This window comes from Lepisosteus platostomus, chromosome 17, assembly GCF_059453375.1.
Source record: "Lepisosteus platostomus isolate fLepPlt1 chromosome 17, fLepPlt1.hap1, whole genome shotgun sequence".
In the NCBI taxonomy this organism is placed as follows: domain Eukaryota; kingdom Metazoa; phylum Chordata; class Actinopteri; order Semionotiformes; family Lepisosteidae; genus Lepisosteus; species Lepisosteus platostomus.
This window is the reverse complement of record NC_142627.1, coordinates 13,274,384-13,291,822: the sequence shown is the minus strand read 5'-3', so window position 1 is coordinate 13,291,822 and position 17,439 is coordinate 13,274,384. Positions and strand designations below refer to the sequence as shown.

Sequence of the window (17,439 nt, the reverse complement as noted above, 5' to 3'; positions counted from 1 at the left end):
CCTCACATTGTCCTATCAAAAGAGATCCTCTACATTAGGAATGGTTTGCACCATTATAATATAAATTAGCTCTGAATTAATTACTGGTCATTTGCTGTATTTGTCTCGTCCATAATTTATACTTAAAGACTAAAGAATTGAAATACTACATATCTGGTAGGGTGAGTGGGGTGAATTCAGCATTCAGTAACTTACAAAACCTTAACCATGGCTGTTATTCTGTTAGGAATTTATTGAAATCAGTAAGCTGCATCACCAGCAAGGCAGCCATAGAATTTGATTAAGATCTCGTTGTGCACCACGATGAAATCCGCTGACATTATTTATGAAAAGCCTGTGAACCAAAGCTGTAACTCTTTGGTGAAACAAGGTCTCACTCTCATACCTCACTGGTGGACAAAACTTTTTCAATCCACTATAATATATACGTAAATGCAGGTGGCACTCTTCCTACTGGATCAGAAATTCTAGTCCAATAAACCAGTATGTGACTTTAAGAGGTGCCATCCTTTTGATTATACTTTAAAAATGTCCTGACTACACTAAGTCATTAACAATCCTAATACACCCATTGAAAGTTGTGTAAACGTTTTAAAACAAAACTGCATCTGCAAAGTCTGACCTCAAATACATTGTTGTTCCTCCCTCAAACAAGGCCTACTTCATCTAATACTTGTATTACATGGCCAAATAAATAATGAAGTCTCTCTCTTTCATTAGAATAGGCTACAAAAGTCCTGTCTTTCAATAACTGCAAGCAATATGTTTCGGAAACAAAGATAGTTTTGATCTGAAGTGGCGCCAGCCTAGTTGGCAGTGCCAGTCTTTTGTGCCAGGTGGAAGTGAGACTTCGGGCACTGAAGTGGTGTTATTGAAGTCAAGGGTGAAATGAAGCAAGAACTGCCAGTCTCTTATCTCCCTCTGGGTCTCCTTTCCAATGACGGGTTTATTTCGAACACAGCTGCGTCATTTAAGGCACTCTACCTACACTGGAAAATAAACCTCTTTTGTCTGGTCTTTCTCAGGCAAGCCACATTGTCCCTCCCCACCAAACCAAAAAAAAAAACACGTGTACTATTCTGAATTCAGCCGTGAGGTGAGGAAAAATGAAATAGGTTGAAACCTTAACTAACCCTCCTGCCCCCTCCACACATACTTCTCATTTACACTTAACACCATCAGTTCAAGTGCCATGAGTATTCAGGAAACTTCGACTAAAGCCAGAGCACTGCAGTTATTTATACTATAAGAAAAACAGCCCTGTTTTAGTTGGGGTATGAAGACCTTTCCTGCAATGCAATTAACACCTTCATTACTGTGCTCGAGTTCTGGAGTAGTAGTACACAGCTGGTCAGAAAGGGTTGGTAGACCAGATCGCTACACCTAATGGTTTTAAGGTGGCTTTCTACCTTACTTTTTAATGCTCTGTTACAACACACAGCTGCCCTAATCTGTCCCTGCATGTTATGGTACAATACAGTTTAACTTCTATAAAACACTACAGTATATGGTCCCCAGCACCAGTACCAGGCGACTTTGATCTGCTCATCACACATTAAACAAAATAAAGTTCAAAGTAGAGCTGCAGACCATAGTGTCCTGTAACGAAGGATTTAAAGAGCACTGTTCTCATGCTGCAGAAGCATCTAATCCTAGACGTGGAGGGTCATAGGTCAGCACGTTTTATAGTCTCTTTAAATCTTAGGACCCAGTGAAGCTTTGAAAATGGTCCAGTTTAAACAATAATTGGTAGAATTGTTTATGAACTGGGTGGAACTGGGAAATTAAGAGAAAAGTTAGAATGAAAACCTTCAGACAAAGTGACCATCCAGGGGTGAGTCTGGACAAATTAGACTCAAAATAGGCAACCTTTAACAGTGTTCAAAGCCTTCATACGGAATACGATGAAAGTCCAAAACGTCCACTGATGTTCGTGCATCCTAAGACATGTTACTTGGTTATATATGCTTATAAAATCTCAAAAAGTAAAATACCAAAATGTATTCTTTCAGTACATGCCTGGAGCTGCCATGAGTTTTGAAAGTGTCATAAACACAAGCAACCCGGGATGTACTGCCCAGAAGGTTTTGATACTCTTTTTTTACATGTGCCTATGAAGACTTTAGAACAGAGAGCCAAAAATAATACAGGCCTCCCTCCCAGCATTGCCAAAAGCTTAAGCCAACATGATTTAAAAATATGTTGAGAAGGATAACCGGGTCCGTCTGCTAAAGATAATTAAAAGCACAGACCCTTTCAAATGTTTACACTGAAAGCAGTATAAAATAATAGATCTGAGGTTTAATAATAGGCGATTGTAACAGGAAAGAAAAATTAAAATTCTTTGGAATTTTTCAGAGTAGAGATAAGTGCGACTTCAAAGGGGTTTTGCTGTAACACTTATTTGAAGATGACTTTTTGTAGCATTGGGTTCATTCTAAACTACATGAATCGCAAACTTTTTCAAAGTGAGACATGGCCAACGAAAAGTGCTGATGGGTCATTTCAGGACTCAAATATTTTTGCAACTGCACAAAATGCCCTGTATCAGCATAATTGCACTACGCCGTACATCCTATAGTGTTGGAGGAAAGCAATTACATGTTTTGTAATTAACAAAAATCTGTGTTTTGTTTTCTTTCAAACAGAACCATTGCCCGATAAGTGCACATTTCAGCTTAATAATAATAATTCCTTACACTTACATAGTGCTTTTCTGGACACTCCAGACAAAGCCTTTTCCAGGTAATGGGGACTCCCCTCAACCACCACCGATGTATGGCCCCACCTGGATGATTTGACTGCAAACCTAGTCCACCAGAACGCTCACCACACATCAGCTCTCAGTGGGGAGGAGAACAGAGTGATGAAGCCAATTCATAGAAGGAGATTTTTAGGAGGCCATCATTGGTGAAGGCCAATTGGAAATTTGTCCAGGAAGCCGGGGTAAAACCCCTATGCTTTTCGATAAATGACCTGGGATTTTTAATGACCACAGAGAGTCAGGACCTTGGTTTTACGAAGGACGACAATGTTTTGTGTGGAGCATTAGGATCCACACAGACAGCTAGGTGAGCACCCCCTACTGGCCCCACTAACACCTCTTCCAGCAGCAACCTCAGCTTTCCCAGGAGGTCTCCCATCCAGGTATTGACCAGGCTCACATCTGCTGAGCTTCAGTGGTTTGGCAGTTGTAAGATGCAGGATGATATGGCTGCTAATCTTGGGATTAACCAGGCATGGAATGTAGAATGTGAATGCTTTCAGGTTGTCTATATACACCAAAACAGATGCTTCCACTGCAGAACTTAGATTTATACAACCATTTATGCATTTGTATAATATTAAATACGATACAAATGAGGAGGCCATTCATCCCATCTACCCAGTGACTTCAAAAATTATTAAACTAAACAAAACATAAGTAAAACTTATTAAACTTAAGTAAAAATAATTGATCTGTGCCACTAATTAAGGCTTCATACCATAATGAATGAAGATCAGTGTACTGGTTTGAAATGTCTGACATTTAGTTATGGAAGAGAAATTGAAGAAGGCTGTCGTACGTTTACAAAGCACGTTAAATTATATAAATCTCACTCACTTTAAAACAAAGCTGTGCTGATATAACGAACCTGTCAGACAGAACACGACAAAGAATTCCAGAAAAAAATTCCCTGAACGTAATTTGGAGAAGGTACATGGACAGTGGGATAATACATGTCAAAAACTAATTGTCTGATGTGTTTGTGACTTTGGCACGAAAATTGGAACTCTGTAATTGATGCAACTGTAAGTTAACAAAGAAGGTGGCATTTGATGTTTTCGAATTTGCCAAAACAGCAATTACATACAAAGAACAGAACACTGTAGGTCCTAAACAGAAAAACAGGCCCTAAAAGGGGTAATTAAAGAGCTCATTTCTACAGTGTGGACTTGCCGTAACTGTCATCTGGGGATTTGTTTTCTGGTATGAGTTACTCCTCCCTGCTTTGACAGGGCTCTGAAGAAACGTTCCAAAACCTTGATTTGAAAAAATGTGGAAGCACTGCATCACCAGAGGGAATAAATAAATATTAAGAAATAAAAGCAATATTAACAACCGTGTAATTCATGAAAGTACAACTGCGCTTTTACAAAAAAGTACACTCAGCTATGTAAACATTTCAGCAGCAATAGATTAATGTCAATCCTGTTCCCAAGATTGAATATCCTGTGGAAATTACAAGCTAACTCTTCTAAAGCAGGAGTTAAAAAAAAAAAAAAGTTGTCTGCCCTTGGGCTCTGATTAAACTCCTTCCTGTCACCAATAAGACAGATGGTCTGAACCAGCCAGGGGAGGTGGGGAACTGGGAGTTTTGAAAAGCAAGGGTGCACAAAAACCAGGCATGGCTCTCTTCAGGGCTGTTGATTTCAGATCCCACTTCCTCCCAGCATGTTCCTCAGGCCTTGCTCTGCGCGTGGTGTTATTCTCTGCAAGGCAATTCCCTGATCCTTTTTCAGTGCTAACAGGAAGTTGTCAATCATCTCCCTGTCACCCGGCCAATGCTGCCTCTTTCTTGAACAACATAATGTTTACAAGCTGAGCCGGGCCTGTTCTGCATGCAGCCGCCAAGAGCTCAGAACACAAAAACCATTCCAGAGGCAGAAAACAGCCCCTGCTTTGTGGAGAGGTTTTTTTTGATTTCCTCGAAGGCCTAAATGCGGGTAAGGGGTGATTTTCTATAGGCCGCTGCACATCGAAGACTCCAAGATATTTGACAAAGTAGAATTACCTGTCTGAACCACTTAGGTTCTACCCATACAGCTGTGCAACACTACTAAAATCCAGGGCTTTCATGTTTTGTATGTTTTGTTTTTTAACTTTTATTTCTTTTATACCCCAATTCCATGGGGAAGGAGAAAAAACAATTACAGAAGAATACTGGCCACAGACATCTTCCAGAGATACATGACCTATTACACTGCTGTAGGAGAAAAGCGGGGGAGAAAACTGCTTAGACAAGGAACATGAAACATCACGTCATCTGAGTGACGTCATCAATAACGTGTCCCAGGCCACAAATGCCGTGAAAGGCCGAGTGCAGCCGAACTGTGAACCTTCCCATAACCAAAATATCATCTAAATATCTGAACCAAAAACAGAAAAAGAAACAGCTGGCTCTATCCAACTCCACAGAAGTCATCTCAGCTGCTAAGAAAACTCACTGCCGAGCACTGGCAGTGTTACATCAGAGTAAGTTCTGTGTTTTTTAAGCAGGATTGTACAAGGCACGCAAACAAACTTGCCTACATGCAGTGGTGCAGAATACGTCGATGTAAAAATTAATCGCGTGTGGGTACAAAGAAAGGTGGGGGCACCTTCCGCGGCGATGAGGTTTATTTTTGGAAATCATGAAACCCAACTAACCTCACGTATTACTACCTATCAGGAGTGGCTACTTACTGGAGAGAAGCCTGCAGTAAAATAAACAATTATCATTGTCAGTATAAAAGCCTTTGCAGCACTGTTATGCTGCATTTCTGCTGCTGGGCTGAGACAGAACTGCTAAAGTCCCGATGACTCATGTAAAGATCTCGACTGTGGAAATTAGGGCTATTCAAAATATGTGACATAACACTGCTGTTAGAGCTGTACCAGCATTTTGATGGTAACTTTTAAGGAGGAACAGATTTATTGACATTTTCAGCACTTTTTACATTTGTTTGCGTGATAAACCTTATGTGTGGTTTCATATAGTTCAGTATTCTACTGAACAGTGCCAGAATTAGGATGCAACAAAACTGAACTATTCACAACAATAAAATACTTGCATTCTTGGAATTAAAGAGGTTTTATTTCCATAGTGCGAGGAAACAGATGTTGAGTATTTGCACATTTTAGTTAACAAAAAAAATCTAATCTCAATAAAGTGTAAATTGAAGGGATTATAAGTGCTTTTGCACTGCCAGAAAAAATTAAATAAAGTAATGTGTAACTCAGAACACTGTCTCTATCCTAGATGGACATTAAGAGTTATGTGGGTCAAAGAAATCAAACTATTATATAGATATTCTACCTTTTCTATTTTTCTTTAAAACAAGATCAAAAACTGGCATTACAATAATTACAAGCCACCCATAATCCATCACTAACATTTTATAGCAAAAGTAATGAGTGTAATAAACATATAGGAAGTGCTATAATTATAATGTGGAATACCCAGACAGAAAACTCAAGATTTACATATTGAAATATTCAGACTTTTTTTGCTAAGCAGTGTGGGAGAACAGGTTCAACCTGAAAATAAGTAAGATGTTCAACATTCGAGTCATATTTCACATGCAAGGATAGAGAAACGCAAACATTTTAGCTTTTAGATGTTAATGAAAATGCCATTTTAAATTGTTAAAAAAAAACTAACTTTCAACAACTAGTCAACTGGGAACACCACAGATTGTCAGTGTCCCTCAACAACTGAACTTAAGTACTCACAAGGGTTAAGTATGGGCTGTGTTATCTGGAACAGTTCAGAAGTAATGTACCCTCCCTGCCTCAGAAGCTGTAAATCCAGAACAGCATTGCTGCTGTCTGCAGTGACTTGACTTGTGCAGGGAATTTCAGGAAAGGTCACTTCCATGGCTTCGGAAGACCCAGGTTTCCAGCCAGCAATGATAGGCATGAAAGCCACTACCCCACTGCCTCTGCATAACGTAACTTCCATCCAACACGGGATTATACGAGATGAAGCACAAATTTAAAAGCAATAAGGTCGACATAATTCATTTATCTAGGCTCAAACATGAGGCTGTACAATATACACCTCATAGGTTTATTCCATGCTGAAAAAAAGAAGAAAGAGAACACAACGTTTCGGCCGTGGAGCCTCTTTTGTTCACACTACCCTAAAACTGGGATGCAGCTTAATTTCTGTGACATTTGAATTGCACACGAAGCATTCTCCTCCTAAAGAATTATATAAAACTTTGAAAACAAGACAACCATAATCTATTGTCTTTCCAAGATTCTAGCAGTTTCATCCTAATAGTTATCTAAAATGTATATCTACTCTGTAGAGTACCTGGTCATTATAGTGAGACAACTACCAATATCCCAGGCAACATAACATATCACCACAGAAATCCTGTATAGAATTACTGTTTTGTCCATCTTCCAGTAAGAGGCTGTAGGGTTACACAAAGTATCCAAGCTACAGTGTGTTAAGAAAAAGTACACCTTTAATAACAAACAGAATTCCTGCAAATCTAAAGTGTCAAAGTCTTAAAGAAAACGACAGTTGTCAATAATATGAAAGTGGATTCCTCTTGTACTAAACCAATCAATACTCCGCCAAGTGTCACCGAGTCCCTGACAGACCTGATGACACAGATGCGTACTTATGGAGCAACGCAAAGCCATGACAGCCTGAAATGGCTGCACATTATTACACCGAGAGTGCTGTCTTCTCAATATTTTCTGGTTGTGCCACGAGAGGTGACCAGCTCTGTCTGAGCTTATGTGACTCCTCTAAAGATTGTTTGTCAAGAGTAAACCATTAGCTCTATGGGCAGGCTTCCCTTTTTCCCTATGCACCAATAAATCACCCTGGCAGGCAGCTGGGAAACAGCTGCTAATGATAGCTTTACTGTGGAGTACAGGAAATCACCTTTTAACCCAGCCTGCTGTTGTTCATCTCCTATGACTGTGACAAAAGAACGGAAACAAATGAAATGCCAAGTGTCGGGAGAGTCTGGTCAAAACACTACAGGAAACCTGGCTGGCCTCTTATCACACTGACAATCTCAAGAAAACAAAGGGACATCTCTTCCAACTAGACTCTGAACAAAAATAACAACAAAAGCTTCTGCACTTCTGGCAAACTTCACACGCACGTCAAAATACTTCAAATGAAAAATAAACAGAAAAATAGAACGGTTAAAAAAACAACAAAGCTGTGAGGAAACATTCAAATAAAGTAAAAATATTCAAGGGAAACTGTGACTTAAGGCAGGATAAGCGGTTCGTTCAGAGACAGGAGACCAACTGCACATATGAGGAGTTTACCAGTAGTGATTCACTAAGGATGTCCTGAACTGAAAAGGCTGAGCTCTGCATTAGTGTTGAAACTTACTGTGAACACATCATCATCTCCAACCTCAGTCTCATTCTGGATTGTCGAAGAGGAGGTTGTGGATCCTAAGAAGAAAATGGAAGAAAACAACTCAATATTAAGAGCTTTTGGTTTTGGTAGTTAAATTGCTGAATGAATTATTGCTACTGAAGGCAGAATTAGTATGCAATTAATCTGCTTCTTCCAGCTCTGTCCTTTCAGTTACACTGGCTTGTCTCACTACAAAAAGCATGAAAAATATTGACAAAAAGTAGTTTGCTCTAATGAAAAAAAAAAAACATGCATGGAATTCCATGACAGCTGAGCAAACCTATAGTCTTGCTTGGACCATATAAAATACAACACCATAGACAATAAAAAAAAGACAACTATGATCAAACCCACTATTACAGTACCACACCATTACAGAGGTACGATTTCATTCAAAAAGTTATTCTACACAAAAAAAGCAAACATAAAGCACTATTATGAGCGTACAACAGAACTTAAGTCCTACCCTGATAAGGACATGGTATGGATAAATGTTTTAGGTAGACTGAACATGTATTACTACTTCTAAATGTGTTGCTATCCAGTACAGTCAAGAAAGAAAAAGGTCTGAAGAACGTCTTTGAAAAACAGTTTGTTATTCACTCAGGGAAATGGCCTCCAGTTTGAAGCCTTGTGTTTCTACTTACAAGTGTCTTGAAGGCATAAATCATGGTTATGTTGCGATTGGCTCAAAAGGCAAAATGAAGAACAGAACAGCTACGGGATTTGGCTTTAAACCCACGTAAATGGGTCAAAGAAAGAAACAGCAATGGAATTAAATCCACTAATGATTTTCTGGTAATGGAATACATACTCACACATACAAGATGATGTGCTGGTTAAATCAGAAACAGACAAAAAAGGGCCTCAATGTAACTGAAAAGAAAGTGTATGAAGCAGTAATGATCCTCACAATCAAAGGAGGAAAAAAACCCCCACTGATTTCTGGTATAAAATTGTTTTAATGTATGTCACTCTGAGACGAACAGAACGGGCGATGTGAAAAGGTGAAAGGTTAATTGCACACGGCTCCGAATGGTCAGAAAATTGCATCTTGCTGTCTACACCATTTAGCCCACATACTGAACATCTGAGATCTAGGTTTCTTCTAAGAAAGAGACAGTGCTCAGGAGGTGGTACCTGAGGTGTACAGAGTTTTGGTTTAATCCACACAGAAACTGCACATGTAAATTTATTGTCAAAAGGAAGGTAAGATGCAACATCCCTGTAATGCCTTCTATGGGTTTGATTGACACGTTACAAAAAAGGTACAAATGACAACAAAAGCCCTAAAAATACACCGATAGCTTCAACTATGGCAATGAATGAAAATTTCAGTTTTAATTTACGTCATCAAATCATGTTAAAATAAATGAATCTGCATAACTAAAAGAATTAACAAAGGATGTTTACAAAAAATGTATTAGCTATACTAAAACTATTGACAGACATGAAAAGAAGTGTTAGCTTTCAAAAGGATAAGGAAAATAGACATGGTCAAAAGGGTCTATTGCAGTAGTAAGTGCAGGAAGTGACAAGATGTAACATTGAATGAAGTTTAAACCGAACTCTGTTAAGAGCTGTAGAAGTAAATTTATAACATTTTGTAAACTCTGTAATCAAATTTTCAGCATTTTCCTTCTTAATGAGATTTGACTGAATCCCCCAAAGACTGAAACAAAACACGGATATATTTGACAATGTCAGAACCCTAGTATTTTTATTCAATAAAACACCCGAGGAGCTCTCTCAAGCAGAATACCTTCAGTCAGGTCTTCGATGGCTTTCCGTACGCCTCTGTCAAACGCTCGAGCATCCGCAGGACTTTGAAAAGTCAGTCCACATTTTTTGTTGTCGACTTTCCAGTGGTGAAACGTCGGAGTTGCCTTGGTGTATATCAGATCTTTCTTCAAGAAACACTCCAGAATTACCTGAAAGAAAACAGAGGAAGATGAGGTTCCCTCCCCCCAAAAAATATTTCCGAAAACATGCAAGTACCAACAGAAGTTACATTTAAATTATCCAAAAAGCCTGAACAACCTATTTTTTTCTGCCCTTCCGTCAAAACACTTTCAGTTTTAATTGGCTAGATTATCTTTTGAGAACAGACTTCTAATAGAGCAAAGTAATATTCAATGATTTTGTTTCAAGGAAATACTCCATCACTATGTGTGAAATAACGTTCTTATTTTGACAGTCTTCAACAGACTGCAGCTCTTGGGGAATGGTCCTAAGCACTTTAGAAAAAAATCCACAGATTTATTTTTCTTCCTTTCCTAAGTCCCCTTGTTTTAGGGGACAACATGAATAATTTCAGTGAAGTGCTACCCAACAAAGACATTCCCTGACAGGATGAGGGTCCACAATATCCAGGTTTAAATGAACACATAATGTATTGTGTATTAATTAATGACACAATTTCCTCAGGAAAATAAAAACAAAACTTCAAGATAACACAGGACTTAGATACATTTTGCCAGGTTCCATGGCAGCTTTTTGAAGATTAATGAGCCTTCTTCGATTATAGCATAATTGAGAAACTGAAGCGCTGTTCGATTTGAGTTCAGCACTGTACCTCTCACTGACCTTGGAAAATGATCTACATAAGATAAGAAGGGTTACAGAAAAGAGAAGGCCATTTGGTTCACCTAGCTCATTTGATAGTAGCTAATTGATCCAAGGATCTCATCCAGCCATTTCTTGAAAGAAGCCATGATATCGGCTTCAGCAACATGGCAGGTAGGTTGCTCCATACTCTCACAACCCTTTGCAAAAAGTGCCTCTGTTTCAAATGCATTTCCATGTAGTTTCCTTTTCTTTGGTCCTGTATATTGTACAGTGTCTGGGACACCAGGGACAGACAAACTCCCAAACAGTCAACCAGAAAGAGACTGGTAATCTCTCAGTTGTGGGATTCATCCTGCATACCAGGTGGTATGGCGTCTTTTAAAGATGAGTCATGCTGTGTTCTGTTTTACAAACGGTGGGACCCCAGTGTCTGTTAGAAAATCTTCAAAGTCTGTGACCAGCTGTCTTTACGGCGAGAAGATTGGTCTTTGATATAAGCCTACTCAAGGCAAAGGGTGTTTTTTTTTATTATTTTGAGACAGGCAGTCTGAAATGGAAGACACGGCCATCAGTACCTGCTTGTCTTTAAGGCGCTCGCCGTGAATAAGGAAGTCGCTCTTCCCGCCCAGCTCCGAGTGAATAACCTTACAGACGCCAACTCTGCTCAGACCACCACCTTCCTGTGCAAGCCATCCTCCGCTAGAGTCATCTCGGGTCATAACCACTGCTTTGACACGCACAATGTAGCTGTCACTGTGCAGGAAAGAGAAAGAGGGTTCGGTCAGACATCAAAACAGTCTTCGAATGTAGAAAAGGCAAAATAAATTTTAAGCCCCTTTTTCCTAGTGACAAAATCAACTACAAAATCCTGCAATTACAAAAACAACCCCATGCTCTTTTGTTTCAATGTAGTTTTTAGTCAAGAAATAATTTTGCGTGGCGTTTGACAAAGTTTGCTCCCCCATAAGTGAACAGTTCTCATTTGAAACCCTAGTAGAACTCCGCACCAAGGAATGACTGGAAACAAAACTGTAAAGGGACTATGAAGAGTGGGAAATCCCCACTGTAGCACACAAATGCAGTAATAGCAGACTTGACTTTACTAAGCCTTGAGCACCGTGACTGAGTAGCATACTTGCCATCACCACACCCTCTGAGCAAAGGTATTTGGGCGTGTGCTTCAACATAAGCACCCCTCATGTTTTTCTTCTTCCAAGAATTAATCATAAGAAAAATGTCACAAAAGCACACAGGTCAAACACTGCTGCAGTTTTCTTTTGAACTTGCTTCATTTCATTGCTGGGACGCTTAATTGCCAACTGCACTGCCTGCTAAGCAGGAAGCCAGCCATATATGGTTACTTCACTTTACCTTTTAAATAATTAACCAGGGAGGTGCTCAGAGCACAATGCATCTTAGGACAACGGAGACTGACACAAAATCGATACGTAGAGAGTCACAGGGGATAGCGATTTCAATGATCAAGCTTCACAAGCCACTATTACAACCTTTTTTTATTCTTCAAAGTCACCTAAGAGGCTTTTGCTACAGAATATTTATCATTTCTTGCTACAATAAATTGTTCATGTTATTGGAAGAGCCCCAAGGCTTAAGTAGCAGAAATGCAGGGGAAATTTTCTAAAACAAAGGAGGATGCAAAGCCCTGTTAAGTCCTAATTTTATTTTATGCTGCTTGGTAAGGACAACACAGTTCAGACATCGAAGTCCCATAAACGTAACAGAGATGCATTGTGCACTTCATTGAGTCCACTGGCTAATTTCCACTCAGTCCCTCGGCTGGCTGTGGTAGCAATTAAGTCTTTTGTGATGTGCCTAATTAACACATAAAGCATAATGATGCTGGTCTTGCTATTTTAATTCCCATTTTCTCTTTAATGTGATTGGTTTTCAACCAGAGACAAGGAAGCAGTTTTGGTCAATAGGGAGTCCGCTACAGTGCAAAAATACTGGAAGTTAACATTCTACAGAGCATATAGCACTTACTGAATTTATAATACCCTACGTTGTATCTACATGTAAATGCAACTACTGAATTCATAGGAAATCCTTATTTTTCAGCAAAAAAACAAATCAAAACCTAGATCCACAAACATGTAAAAGAGCCCATCTGCACAGTTTTAATGCTTTTCCTGCAAACAGCAGAATGATTCACAGTGAGATCCAACTGTTGTGGGTGTACAGAGGCATGGGGAAAGGGAAAGAGGGGTCTGAGCTGGGGGGGACTGTAGGATCTAGTGGTGGATTGGAAGAATGGTTGACGGTTCTCATGAGTACACTCTTATTAAAATCACTTTTCAGAGCCAGTAGAAGCTGAGCTACTGTTACAGACAGGAGAGAAAAACTTTTTTTTTTATTTAGATAAATGTTTAAAGCAAAACAATTAAATAGAATTAGAAAGTACCCAAATCTCTATTTTACAAAAAAAGGTAAAACCTTTGTCTAGTATTAATGCAGAAATACTGAAAACGGAGATACCCTTATCTTGAGTTCGCCATTGAGTTCAGTTGTAAAAAAAGATCAGTTTCTTCCATTTTGTTACTTGTAAATAGTCAATTTGAGACTTTTCCAATTTGTGCATCTTTGATTTGAGCAGTATGACAGAAAACGGTCTGAATGTTCTTTCCTCAGTTACAAAGTGGAACAAAGGCTTTAGAATGTTTGAGGCTTTAGTGTGGTTGTATGTTACAGGTTATAATTTTGTTTGATTTGATTTTGCTTTAGTATAGGATTAGAAGACCTCCCTGGGGGGCCTGGTTGAAGCAGGGAATTTAGTCATTGGCGTGGGTATCTGGGTTCATCTCACATTTGTAAATAAAAATAGGCCCTACATATTAAAATTGTGATGCTCGCCTCTAACCGCATCAAAGTATGCAGATCTCCGCTTTGTCTCAATTTGCAAAACAGGTTCGTTACAGGCAAGTCTATGTCTGTCTGAGCCAAGCGCAGCTCTCCTGACATCTCTTCAAGATTGTTTTCCACACTGCAAGCACAGACTCTTAGTGGGACATGAAGGAAAGCCTTCAAGTGGTGGCAAACCCCAAAAAAACAGAAAGGTGAACATGCATATACAGCTGTAAGTGCATTTAAGATGAACAAATTGGGAGGTCTGAAAGTCATTTATCGAAGCAGTCTTCTTTAAATCGTAATTGAGTCATTTCTTACCATCTGTGACATGAAACCAAAAATTTGTTTTCTTCAATTTTATAAACTCACCCCCTCACATTCTGCTTTCTTTAGCAGCACACTGCCAGCAGATAAAAATGACAAGAACAGCAAAGCCGCCTCTGAAGGCACCAATTCAATTTCATGACCGATACTGTTAACAATCTATAAGACCATAAAAACGAAATGCCACATTCTTAGACCTATGATAACTTAAACAATCAAAGGACACGCATAAAGCTGCAGAAGACGGCATCCTTCACTGTACTTTTAAACACCTGAGCTTGTTTAACGATCGTCTGTTTAGAGGTATACGTTGTCGAGGATAATTAGGATGACGTGTCTGTGGTATTGCAGCTTTTACAGTTGAAATCCAACCACATTCAGGTTCAATACATCCCCTGGCTTTTTTTGCATTCTCTTTCTTCCAGGTAACCAAGACAAAGCCTGTCAGTATGGAAAACTAATAGTTACATTATTTTTATTCTTTGGTGTCCATACCTAAACATGTCAATACATTGACATTTCATTGCACAGGAAAAGAAGCAGAACAAGTTTTGGTGTTCAGAAAACCCACATACAAACAGAATGGCTGTTTTATGTGGTTTATTAATTTAGGGGGCATTGTGTGCAATGATGGGGTAGACTGTTTGATCACATTAAGTACATCAATAGGCAATCCCAATTAGCCATTGTGAGCCACAGCTGAAGAAAAACTGTTACTGTCTGGAAACTGAAAGCTTTATGATCTCCATGTTAGAAATATTGGGTCTTTGGGAAGGACAAAAAAAACCAGGAGCATTTCCACTGGAAGAGGTTTCCTAATTCCTGAAAAGACTATACCACACATTCACGGCTTACAGCAGTCAGTAGGTATTAATTCTAAAAAATATAAAGTCACTATGGTATCATTTTATATTGTGACAGAGTAATCCGAGACAAACTGCAGCATAACCAATTGTACTTACTAAAAAGGAAAAATATTTTGTGTGGTCATTTCACTACTGTTACAAGACACCCATTTCAAACACAATTCATCAATCCATTATTGGGATGCCTCATCCTGGTGAGGGCTGTGGGGAAAAACGGAGCCTGTCCTACATGTGATTAATCAAACCCCTGGACCAGAAGAGACTCCAAGTTCTTTACTAGCCCATGCAGAAGGGGACAATTTAGAATAGCCAGCATAACTGTGTGCAGAGACAGAAAACTGCAGCACCTGGCAAAAAAAAACCCCATGAACAAGGGAAGACTGTATAAACTCTGCACAGGCCAAGCCTCAGGCTGGAATTGAACCCAGGATCCCACAGTTGTGAGGCAAGAGCACCATTCCAAAAACTATCACAGAATAATCGTAGGCAGACCTACAAAAACTCCTGCTTACCATCTCGCTATCAATATCCACATATGGCCAAATTTCCCCATTGGCCTTTACCAATCATGGCCTCCTAATAATCCCCATCTATGAATTGGCTATATTACTCCGCTCTCCTCCCCACTGATAGCTGATGTGTGGTGAGTGTTCTGGCGCACTATAGCTGCCGTCGCATCATCCAGGTGGATGCTGCACATTGGTGGTGGTGGAGGGGAGTCCCCATTACCTGTAAAGCGCTTTGAGTGGAGTGTCCAGAAAAGCACTATATAAGTGTAAGCAATTATTATTATAACTTCAGCTGTTAGGCAACTCTTCCTTGCACTATTCAGCCGAAGCAAGTTTAAACAAACACCAGTGGCATGCTTTGCTATGTGCTGGCAGCAGGTAGTTCAATGAAACCTGGGATTACAGCGTTTGTGCCAAAGGGCCCGATTGAGAAATTGCTCAACACATTCTACAAGTTAGAAAACATTCGGTTAACCTTTTTCTGGCACTTTATTACAGGCATAACACTTAGAAGAATTATTTGAACTGGGTTCTGACACAAGCATTTGCATACATTTAGCAAAGGCAAATTAACGTCATGCTTATTCATTCATTACAGGGAAAATAATCCACTGACAATGACTTAATTCCCCTTTGAGTTCATACTTAGGAGTCCATCAAGATACCTACAAATGAAGAAGCCCGTGACATATCTTAACTGCCTGATAAGGAAACCATACGTTTACCAAACGACAAGAGCAAGAAAATGTTGAAAATGTCAAGAAGGTGTTTTTAGGAAACAGCTTGATATGGTTTCTGAGTATAGACTCGGTACTGCAGATAATGAAGAATGCCTAAATGATCTATTAAGGTTGTCTAACAAATCCTACTACCCTATACAGTAGACTCATTCACCACCTCGTACTGTCTTATCAGTGATTTTAGCACTAAAGTAACACCACGTGGACAGAGGGTCCCGCATAGCAGCTCCAGACAAGGGGTACATCTCAAGGTGGCTAATAAAGGCAGGACAGTGTTATTTTAGATTTCCCGTCTTTCCTCCCTTTAGATATCTAAAATACCAATAACTACTTCACATGGGAGAATCCTGTTAAATGTAAGTACATGATTGATTAAATTTCCCTTTTCTTCCTGACATTTTTGTATCAGAAAAGGGATATCTGGAAAACAAAGTAATACCCTTTTTCAAGCTTATCAAGTCCAAAAGCTGATCGGGACTTAAGTTTGATGTGTTATTTTTCAGAACTCCTGAAAAGATGTAATTACTCCTTTAGGGTAGAAAGCATTTGTGGAGATGACACTGCTGCTGTATGAATTTAATATTATTAATAATAAACACATAGATAGTTTTAATAGACTATTTGATTATAAAAGAATGTCTTAACTGCACTCAAAACATCTGAGTCTGAGAAAAGAGAGGTATTCTCATTTTCAGCAACTGGTACAGCAAGCAGTGGAAATTGAAAAATGAATTGCAGTAAATTTTGTAGAGGTCTATTTCATGTTAGGTGATGGCTAATATTTTAAAATGTTTAAAGAAAAGATTTTTGAAACCCCCTTAACATGTTAGCCTCTCCATGTGTCACCACTGAAAATGCTGGATTCAGCAATTTGCATTCAGCAAAAAAGCATTTTTGCAATATTTCTGATAGCAGATCTGCAATCTGAACAGTTGATGGGAGATGATGAAGCCTTAAATTATATATTTTGTTTTAATCAGTGTTCTCTAGTCTTCGTCATGGAGGACCATTGTCTCTACAGGTTTCCTAGGTCCCCTTAAAGCACCAGCACCTGAAGAGCTGGGAGAGTAAATTAATTTGTCCAAACAAGCCATGTGTGAGCTCATTAAGCTATTAAGATCAGAGTTGGAATTATATATTCCAGTTCTCAAGCGACAGAACTGAACAGCCGATTCAAATGAAAATTTGTAAAGGTGTTATTTCGACTTTAAGATGTACTTAGTGATAAATTATAATTCATAATATATTTATCTTTCCTGCAGGAAAATGGCAATTAAGAATATACATTATGAATGCATGCGGCACAAGGTCTCAAAAACCCTCAGCCCTTGAAAGAGATGGCCTATCATGGATAACGACTATTAAAATGTGATCAATTATCATTTACTGATGTGTTATTTTCCAATGTTCACAGTTCACCACATAG

At 39.1% G+C, this 17,439-nt stretch overlaps 1 protein-coding gene across 3 annotated transcripts in view; it reads right to left on the bottom strand.

Annotated features, from left to right (window-relative positions):
* The window catches only part of spred2b (sprouty related EVH1 domain containing 2b), a 43,642-nt gene that overhangs the window by 4,449 nt on the left and 21,754 nt on the right, over window positions 1-17,439 (bottom strand). For all 3 annotated transcript variants that reach the window (XM_088610106.1, XM_088610107.1, XM_088610108.1), the window contains exons 2-4: window positions 11,285-11,462; window positions 9,904-10,072; window positions 8,112-8,176 (exon numbers count right to left, since the gene is read on the bottom strand). In XM_088610106.1, coding sequence (XP_088466232.1) covers window positions 8,112-8,176; window positions 9,904-10,072; window positions 11,285-11,462 — 412 coding nt within the window. The remainder of the gene's footprint in view (window positions 1-8,111; window positions 8,177-9,903; window positions 10,073-11,284; window positions 11,463-17,439) is intronic.